General features: G+C 42.1%; 1 protein-coding gene across 1 annotated transcript; it reads left to right on the top strand.

The window, feature by feature from the left end:
- The first annotated feature begins 1,602 nt into the window (after positions 1 to 1,602).
- Positions 1,603 to 6,049, top strand: LOC140732740 (immunoglobulin lambda-1 light chain-like). The gene is made up of 3 exons (XM_073055408.1): positions 1,603 to 1,733; positions 1,823 to 2,176; positions 5,536 to 6,049. The coding sequence occupies exons 1-3, from the start codon at positions 1,685 to 1,687 to the stop codon at positions 5,856 to 5,858; spliced, it is 726 nt and encodes a 241-aa protein (XP_072911509.1). The 5' UTR covers positions 1,603 to 1,684; the 3' UTR covers positions 5,859 to 6,049.
- The last annotated feature ends 4,528 nt before the right edge of the window (positions 6,050 to 10,577 follow it).

The raw sequence follows: 10,577 nt of genomic DNA, 5'->3' as shown, positions 1-10,577 counted from the left end.
TCTTGGGTGATAGGACAATGATACATAATGTAAACCGTGACAAATTTACTATTTTAAAGGCGGGTCTCATCACAGCTGCAAGAATTATATTGCAAAACTGGAAAAAAACCAGATGTCCCACTGTGAGGGAATGAACTTAGGGAATGGTTAAGATTTGATCATATGAACACATGTTGGGAAGAATTAACAGTGAGGGAAAAGTGCAAGATGCGTAGGATCAATTTTGGTTGTATGTTAATTTAAACTTAAATTAAAAGATTTTTTTCTGTTTCGTAATTTTATATGTTTTCCTGTCATGGGATGTCTGTATAAATATGCTGTACTGTATCTGCTCTATGATATGCTGTGCTGCTTTGTAAACTAAGAATAAATAATAATAAAAATTTGAATTACAAAAAGAACACAAATAAATCGACCTAAGATAAGGGGCGTATTATTGAGTCTCACGGAAGCACTGCAAAGGAGAAACTTCCGCTGAAAATCTGAAACATTTTCCATCGATATTCCAAGTATCATGTTTCACTACAGAACTCCCTTCGTTCCCGCCACCCTGAGTGAAACGCTAAACAGTTGCATCGTCTGTCCACCATCACAAGCGCTTCAGCTCATCTGTGCAGCCAACACTTTAAATGCATTGTGGCAATTAATCGTAAAGGCGTTTTACATCGACGTCAAAAGCGTATAACATGTAACACGGGAAAGCTTTTACCCCAGCAGTTTAACACAATATTCTGTGGATTATATTGATGAAACATGAGGATGAATTTCCGAGTTATACTTTGGGTCTGCGTGGAAATGTGCAAATGTCAGTGACAGTGAATAGGTCATAAATTGGTAAATTTTCAAATTGCTTAAATGTTGTCACATGTACAGAGGTGCAGAGAACAAACTGTTTCATAGGCCATTCATGCCGATCAGTTCATCAGTGCATTGAGATAGCACAAGCGAGCAGAATAAAGTGTTACAGTTACAGAGAAAGTGCAGTACAGTTAGGCAGTAAGGTGCAAGGGCATAACGACATAGAATGTGAGGTCAAGAGTCTATCTGATCGCAGTAAGGAAACATTTAGTGGTCACGTAACACCGAGACAGACGCTGTCTTTGAGCTTGGTGGTAAGTGCCTTTAAAGCTTTTGGATCTTCTGCCCGATGGGATGGGGAGGAGAGAGAATGTCCGTGATGGATGAGGTCTTTGCCTATATTGGCTGTTTTGCCGAGACAGCAACAGGGTACACAGGATCCATGGAGAGGAGTTGGCTTCCATGATGTGCTGAGCTCTAAGCGCAACTCTTTAGTTTATTTCAATTACCAGCAGAGCAGACACCATGCCCAGCCGTCCTGCATCCAGACACAATTCATCGATAGAAATTGCTGAGAGTCAAAGATAGAGCGCCAGTGAGCGCTCTTTGCCGTGACATCTACGTGGTTGGACCAGGATAGGTTGTTGGTGACGTCCACTCCACTGAACTTGAATTTCTCAACACTCCCGATCTCAGCATCGTTTACATAGTTGCCCCGCCCATTTCCTGAAATCAAGATCCAATGCATTCGTGAGTAGAGATCTGATGAATATATATTTCAGTGGCTTTGCAGTCTTCCACAGTTCTTAAGGAGCAGCTTCGAAAGCCCTGAACAGAACTTGTGTCCGAAAGCCTTTGACTTCTGATTCTTCTTATCAGCTTCACCATGACTAAATGGGTCCTGGTTCTTGCCGCGTTTGTGTCCTGTTTGTTCAGTAAGTAGAATACTTACTCCTTTATACTGTCCTTTATGTCGTTTTTTTTTACTTAAGGGTTTTAAATAATTATTTGTTACTTTCCCCAGCTGCAAACGCGGAGATGACTTTGACTCCTCAGTCTCCGTCCGTATCGGCGACTCCGGGTAGAACCGTGAAAATCACTTGTACCATGTCAGGGGGCAGCATCGGCAGCTACTACGAGAGCTGGTACATGCAGAAACCGGGCAGCGCCCCAGTTTTTGTGTGGTATGGAAGCTCCACGAGAGGATCGGGAATTCCAGATCGATTCACGGGTTCCACAGACTCATCGAGCAACCAAATGCATTTAACCATCACCAACGCTCAAAGGGAGGACGCCGCCGATTATTACTGTGGTGTCCGGTATAAGAGTAGCCCGTACACATTCACCTTTGGGAGAGGAACCAAACTGAATTTCAACAGTAAGTGAATATTTGTTGGGGTCTAATCACCTTTTGTTTTCGTTTGGGTTTTTACTTCGTTTGAACCTTGGAATAATATTATCAATCCCGATGCTTCGATCTGATTTACAGTCGCCTCTCATTGTATCTTTACAATACCGCAGGCAGAAAACTAACACATATGCATCCTGTTTGCTTGGTCGGGTTACTTAATTTAGCTGAAAAGTATCTGCAAAACAACCTGAGTTCATTGCCATGACATTTTTAAAATAGCTTCGTGAATAGATGCTTCGTGCTGTTACCGAGAGTATCTTAAAAGTGTCCCAGGGAACAGATGCATTAAAATATATTCACAACAGTGAGGTTTTGCATTAGACAACCGAGGTGAAGTAGTGTTTAGAGCCCACAAATTATTGTATAAATGATCTGAATGCCAATCGGCTGGAATATATTTTGTTCGTTTCTTAAAATTTATTTCTGCTAATATTACTTTATTTTGTGTGTATTGTGTTGTGCACCTTGGTCTCCTAAAACGTTGTTATGTTTGACCGTGTACATGTAAACAGTTGACTGACGATACAATTTATCCTGAACCTGAAGCTTAATGGGGACCAGAGCCGAGCTGTGAGTGTTACCGAACTGCGATAGAGAACTTTTATTTCCTTAAGACGGTAAAATATAGGAACAGAATTAGCGAATTCGGCCCCATGAATCTGCTCCGTCATTTGATCATCGCTGGTATATTTTTCTCTCAAGATCATTCTCCTGACTTCTCTCCATAACCTTTGACGTCGTTGCTAATCAAGAGACTATAAAACTCAGTTTTAATTTTACCCAAAGACTTGGTCTCCACAACATCCTTTGGGAATAAATTCTACAGGTTCACCACTTTACGGATAAATCAAATTCTCCTCATGTCTGTTCTAAAGGGCTATCCTTGTATTCAAAGGATTTTCTCTCTGGTCTACCCTCTCGCACTAAAGGGGGCATCCTCCCACTTCCACTCAATCTAGCTCTTTCAGTATTCGGTAGGTTAAAATGAGACTTCAACCTCCACACCTCCCCCCCAACCCAACCCCCACCATTCTTCTGAAATCCAGCGTGTACAGGCCCAGGGCCATCAAATGCTCCTTATACTTTAACTCTTTCATTGTCCCGATCTTTCCTGTAAAACCTCCTCTGGTCCCTCTCCAATGCCAGCACATCCTTTCTTTGATATGTGGCCCAAAACTGCTCACAATACTCTAAATCTGCTCTGGCTATTGTCTTTTAAAACCTCAGCATTACATCCTTGCTTTTATATTCTACTCATCTCGAAATAAATACTGTGCTTGGTATTCGTGCTGTTAGCGAGTGTTTCCTAGGAATTGCCCAAGGAACAGGTGTACCTGCAGGATGACTTCCATGTCTCCTTGCTCCTCCGACTTCTTAATTCGATCTCCGTTTAGAAGAAGTCTGTACCTTTATTCCTTCTACCATTGTCCATGACCATAGAATTTCCTACACTTTACTCCATCTGTCACATCTTTGCCCATTCACCTGATCCCTCAAGATCATTCTGCAGACTCCTACTGCCTCAACACTGTCTACTCCTCCACCTGTCTTTGCATCATCCGCAAACCTGGCCACTAATCCATAAATCCCGTCGTTCAGATCATTACCTTCCAGCATGAAACGTAGCAGACTCAACACCGATCCTTGCAGAACACCACTGGTCACCGGTAGCCAACCAGAAAAGATTATCCTCACGCTTTTCTCCTGCCAGTCAGCCAATGCTCCGTCTATGCCTGTGATAGTTTATGCTCTTATCGTGTTAAGCAGCCTGATGTGTGACACTTTGTCAATGGTCTTCAGAAAATCCAAGTCAATAACATCCACTGACTCTTATTTGTCTATCCTGCCTGGTATTTTCTCAAGGAATCTCAACAGATTTGTCAACTAAATTACCCCTTAAGGGAAACATGCTGATCACGGCTGATTTTATCGTATGCCACCAAGTACCTAGAAATTTCGTCCTTACTAATGGATTCTAGCAAACTCAATATATTTAAATTTCGATTAAACATCAGCATGTTTACTAGGAAATTAACTGACGTCAGGCTAACTGGCCCATAATATCCTGCATTTTGCGTCCATTTCTTCTCAGAATGTGGGGTAATATTTGTGAGTTTTCAGTCCTGCGGACCCATTGGCCCATTCTTGAAAGATCGTTACTAATGCCTCCCTAATCTATCCAGCTACCGCCTTCAGAATCCTGGAGTGTAGTCCATTTGGTTTATCGTCTTATCTAACTTCAGATCTTTCAGCATCCCAAGCTCCTTCTCTTTCGTCATAGCAACTACTATCACTTATGTTTAATTTCCATTAATGCTTAATTTCGATCTTTGTTTCCTCAATTTGATCTTTTCACGTTACTTCTGCTCCTCTTGTTCTATACCTATTAACCTGAAGTCATCAAGATTCTGGTGCTCCGTTCTAACTTCTACCCAATTTGCCTTCAGCACGACGCCACCCCAGAGCCCGCCTCGGCCTCTCCAATGTGTTTGACCTTCTGCACCGTTTCAGTGTAAATGTCTCAGCTTTGATATCAAATTATCACTCAGCCCACCTGTTTTGTTTACATTTCAAACTCTCCAGACCCGCAGGCCACTGAGCATCTATCTTTTGGATACCTGATCATTACCGTACTAAGTGATCTCTCCATGAATAACAACTCTGAGGTCAGAAACTCTGGAAAATCGCTCTTTAGCTTTGTGCCTTGTCGGTGCGTTTTCCTACGAGATACTACCGTAAAACGATTTCTTTATAAATTCTGTTTTGTAGTCTTGATATCTTATTGTGTGAATGGGTTCAACTTTTCAAATTAATGAAAAAACTGATTATAAAAACAATGACCCAGATATCCACATCTTCTGGATTTCGTAGACCTCTGAGAGTTGTTATCGGGCTTTTATTCAGTGTGTATCACCCCGGTCCAAACAACACTTTCGGAATTAATTGAGGGACTAAAAACTAGAAAATCCAAGTATAAAACCTTAACTGGTATTATTTACTCCCATTAAAATACTTCCATGATTTTTAGCCATTCACAATCCCTCCTTTACTGCGGTGAATTGCGGCATCTCCGAGAAGAGACAAAGGCACAGTATGTCACTCAAATCCACTGCCTCATCTCTTGTTTTTTACGTGAATAGCTGCGGCGACATTTCGGAGTTTTGCCACGCGCTTTGCCATATCTCTTTCAGGGTTTCTTATTGGTTCTGTGATTCATGTCTTTACGAGTTTAACATCATGGAACATGCCAATAATCTGTCACGAAAGTTTGATTCCAATTTATATCAATTAATAATTCATTTCCCTGCAATTCTTTCTATTTACAGGTCCGCGAAAACCCGCCGTATCCGTCCTCCGACCGTCTGCGGAAGAAGTTCATGGACAAGGCACCGCCACCCTGGTGTGTTTAGTGAGCGGGTTTAATCCGGCCGCTGTGAATATCGAGTGGACTGTGGACGGCAGTACGAGAAGGAATGGCGTTGAAACCAGCCGGATCCAGCAGGACGCGGACAACACGTTCAGTGCGAGCAGTTACCTGACTCTGCCAGCCTCAGACTGGAACTCACACGAGCTTTACTCCTGCGTGGTTAAACACGAGACTCAGGCAACCCCATTTCAAACAAACATCGCGCGATCCAGCTGTATGTAATACAAAATGTTTAGACGCTCTTTCTTTAAAATAAAACAAACGAATTTCATGTACAGATGTTAAATTTTTGATTGTAGCTGACACATTTCGCAACCGGGAGAAAAAATGTATTGCGTCCTACTGGACGTTCTTAAATAGCATTCGTTCTGAAATTAATATCATCCATGTAATTTTATCCCGAAGTAATTAAAATCTACCCAATCTACTGTGGCGTTTTTGCCTTGTTCAATATGTCCGACAAGAGCATTATTTTTCAACAGTTTGCATAGATAGTGAAGATGATCAAACTTTGACATTCGATGAAATAAAATAGACAACTTCGCTTGCACGTTGTGCTAGCTATTGGGTAGGTTTTCCTCCCGAAGAAATCATAATCACTATGACTACATCAGGACAAGTGGTGTAATTACTTGTCAGCGAAATGTACATACATAGCAAAAGAAATACTGATACTGCCTTTATTTGAACATCGTAGGCATATTCGATTTCCAGTTTTAGCATTGTATTCTTCTTGGATATGGTTTTTCTACAGCTCGTCATATTCGGGGAGACAAGGGCTTCTGTACCCTGTGTAAGCAGCAGCGCAGAGCAGAATAGCATTTACTAGAGTTCAAACTAACGACATTCTTGCTCAAGTGTCCTTCAGAACTACAGGTTTCATTCGAGGTGATGTGGGCTTACGATACCTAACAAACATTGCAAATGGTAGTCCAAAGCATTTCTAGTAAATACAGTGAGACGGTGGTTGATTATCTAAAGCTATATCGGGCTTCAAAACAGTGAAGCGCCGAGGATAGCGCAACGACATTTGTACATTAGTTTGTACAATATATATAATGATAGCTTTCTGTGTGTAATGTAGAACACCGTGGCCATAGTATAGAAGTCGAGAGAACGGTATCGTAAAAATAAGATAAATATTTCCAATAAATAACGTAAAAGCTCATTTTCAGGCGAATGAGAATACGGATTATAGTCACGTCACTCTAATTGGTTATACAAGTTGTTTTATCTCGATAAGAAAAGAATAGCAAGAGCAAGTTTGCAGCTCATCATTGAAATTCATACATGGGTTATTGAAACGGGGACATTAATATCACGTGGTCTTCATCAGTCACTCTGGACTGAAGCCGTTGTACTTGCCTTCTCTGAATATGGAAGGCCTAAGGAGTTCCCTGTGGCTTTCCAGCTGCACAGGCCAACCATTGCACTGAGCAGGACATTTTTACACGGCCTGTAAACTGCGCAGTACTTTAAAACCACATTATATAAAAGTAAATTCCAGTATCGCAACAGAAAGTCTGTGGGCGCGGGGGCATTCCAGTTACTGCGCGGCAGATGCACGGTTGTACTTGGTGTGGCAGACCATTCAGTGTTGTGATAGGACGATAAAATGACCAGAACTGCGCTGGGATATTCTGGCAAAGGGCGTGGCTCACTTTAAACTATACAGAGAAAGAAATGAATGATCGCGGTTAGTATGATTAAAAAGCGTATACCGAAACGTTAACCATAGCACAGACCTTTTGGCCCACGATCTTTTGCCCACATTTTAACTTAATCCAAGATCAATCTAACCATTTCCTTCCACAGAGCCCTCCAGTTTTTTATTCATCCATTGGCCTAAGAGCTTCTTAAATGTCCCTGATATATATTTGCCTCTACCACCACACTGGCAAGGCATTCCACGAACATACCACTCTGTGTAAAGAATATACCTCTGACACCCTCTATATTTTCGTCCAATCACTTTAAAAGTCTGCCCTCTCGAATATACCACTGCCACCCTAGGCAAAAGGCACTGGTTATCCTTTCTATCTACTCTTCTTATCTTATGCATCCCTGTCAGGTCGTCTTTCAACCGGCTTCATTCCAAAGCGAAAAGCCCTAGTTCATTCAACCTGTCCTGATCAGACATGTTCTCTAATCCAAGCAGCATCATGGTAAATCTCCTCTAAACCCTCTCTACAGCTTCCACGTGCTTCCTGTTCTGACCAGAATCAAACACAACAATGTAGGTGTGATCTAACCAGAATTTTATGGAAATACAACATTAGCCGGCGGCCCTTAAGCTCGATCCCTCGACTAATGCAGGCTATATGCCTTCTAAACAACCCTATTGACATGCGCGGCCATTTTTGAGGGATCTATGTAAGTGGACCCCAGGATCCCTTTGTCCTCTACACTGCGAAGAATCTTCTCTTTAACCTTGTACTCCGCCTTTGTTTTCGCTCTTCCAAAGTCCATTATTTCACATTCTTCCGCATTGAAAGCCATCTGATACTTGACAGCCCAGCTACGCATCCCATCAATGATCCCATTGTAAACTACGACAATCTTAACCACAGCACCAACAGCCTTGTGTCAACTGTCCCATCGCCCTATCCTTAGACCATAGCTCTCCATACCCCTCCCATCCATATTCTTTTGATATTTAAAACTTGTATTAAACATTGAACTCGAATCGCATGCACTACTTCCACTGGCATCTCGTTCCACACTCTCACTACTCTCTGTGAAGAAGCTCCTCTTCATGTTTCCCCTAAACATTTCACCTTTCACCCTCAGCCCCTGACCTTTAATTCTAGTCTCACCCAACCAGAGTGTGAAAAGCCTGCTGACATTTATCCTATCTATTCCCCACATCATTTTGCATATCTCTATCCAATCTCTACTCATTCTCTTATGCTCCAAGTAAGAAAGTGCCAACCTCTTCAACCTTTCCACATAACTTAGGTCCTCAGGTCAAGAAATCATCCTTATAAATTTCCTCGGTCCTCTTTCAATTTTGTTGACATCTTCGCTGAAAGTAGGAAGGTATCCAGAGCAGCACACAATATAGGAACGCCTTACTAACATCCATGTACAGACGTCCGACAGACAGACAGACATACTTTATTGATCCCGAGGGAAATTGGGTTTCGTTACAGTCGCACCAACCAAGAATAGTGTAGAAATATAACAATATAAAACCATAAATAATTAAATAATAATAAATAAATTATGCCAAATGGAAATAAGTCCAGTACCAGCCTATTGGCTCGGGGTGTCTGACACTCCGAGGGAGGAGTTGTAAAGTTTGATGGCCACAGGCAGGAATGACTTCCTATGACGCTCAGTGTTGCATCTCGGTGGAATGAGTCTCTGGCTGAATGTACTCCTGTCCCTAACCAGTACATTATGGAGTGGATGGGAGACATTGTCCAAGATGGCATGCAACTTGGACAGCATCCTCTTTTCAGACACCACCGTCAGAGAGTCCAGTTCCAACACCACCACACCCCCCCCCCCGAACTTCACTGGCCTTACGAATGAGTTTGTTGATTCTGTTGGTGTCTGCTACCTTCAGCCTGCTGTCCCAGCACACAACAGCAAACATGATATGTACGTCATATACACCGCTCTACTTTTATTAACTTCTATAGTCACTTTCTCGAAAAAGTCAATCAGGTTCGTGAGACAGGAACTGCCCCTCAAAAAGCTGTACTGTATGTAATCAGGCTATGCTTCTGCAAATGCACATACATTCTGCCTTTAAGAATCAGTTCCAAAGTTTGACCACCACTGACAAGAGGCTCCGGTCTATAATTCCCAGGATTATCCCTAATCCATTTCTAAAACAAAGTAATAATATTTGAGACCCTCCAACCTTCTGCTACTCCTCCTGTGTATAATAACAGCGAAAAGATTATCACCAAGAGGGAACTCCGTAGTAACCAGGGTATACCCCATTCGGCCCCGGAGCTTTATGTCGTTTTTCAAAAGTCCGACAATATCCTATTTCTTAACGTCACATGTTCTAGCATGTCAGCCTGTTTTAGGCTGGCCACAAACAAGTCAAGGTCCTTCTCAGTGGTGAACACTGAAGACATTCATTCATTAAGGAACTCCCCTACCTCCTCCGACTCCAAGTACATAGTTCCTTTTCTTTTACTCACTCTAGTCATCCTTCTGTTCTTCACCTACGTGTAGAACGTCTTGAGGTTTCCCTTAATCATACTCGCCAAGCTCTTCTCATTCCCCTCCTCTAGCTCTCTTAAATTCATTATTCAGCTCCTTCCTGGCTGCTTCGTAACACTCAAGAGTTCTATCTAATCTTTCCTTCAAAAACCTTTAGTGAACTTCTTTTATCCTCTGGGTCGGATGCTTCACATCTCTTGTCAACCATGCTTCCTTCTCCCTACCATCCATGTTCTACTGGAAGATGCTACCCAGAACCCCACTAGTGTTCCCTACACAACATTCACATTTCCTTGTTCATTTCCCTGATAACATTAATTCCCAATTTCTGCTCACAATCTCATGTATTGTTACATCATAATTCCCTCACCTTCAAAACCATCTGCTCTTATCCCTCTCCATGGGATTGGTAAATTAGAGAGTTGTGATCACCCACGAGCAATCTGAAACCTGGCCTCTTCCATTGGCTAGCACTCGATCCAGTAAGGCCTCTCTTCTAGTTTGCCTGTCCACATATTCAAAAATCCTTCATTAACAGACCTAACAAATTCTGCTCGGTCTAAATTCTTTTGCATGTAAGCTATGACGATCATTATTAGGGAAATACGTGTATTTGCAGCTTTCCAAAATCGACCTGCCGACCTACTCTTCGATGTTCCTGTTGAGAGGTGTGCGCTGTACAATACTACCAATAGAGTACACACAAAGTATACTGCAGATGCTGTGGTCAAATCAACACATACAAACAGGCTGAATGGA

This window comes from Hemitrygon akajei, chromosome 9 (genome assembly GCF_048418815.1).
Source record: "Hemitrygon akajei chromosome 9, sHemAka1.3, whole genome shotgun sequence".
Lineage (NCBI taxonomy): Eukaryota > Metazoa > Chordata > Chondrichthyes > Myliobatiformes > Dasyatidae > Hemitrygon > Hemitrygon akajei.
This window is presented reverse-complemented; position numbering and strand designations above follow the sequence as displayed.

Excerpts from the sequence above, each read along its gene's own strand:
- LOC140732740 (XM_073055408.1), top strand. The coding sequence starts at position 1,685 with ATGACTAAATGGGTCCTGGTTCTTGCCGCGTTTGTGTCCTGTTTGTTC. Across the intron at positions 1,734-1,822 it reads GTTTGTGTCCTGTTTGTTCA|CTGCAAACGCGGAGATGACT; the intron begins GTAAGTAGAATA and ends TACTTTCCCCAG. Across the intron at positions 2,177-5,535 it reads AACCAAACTGAATTTCAACA|GTCCGCGAAAACCCGCCGTA; the intron begins GTAAGTGAATAT and ends TTCTATTTACAG.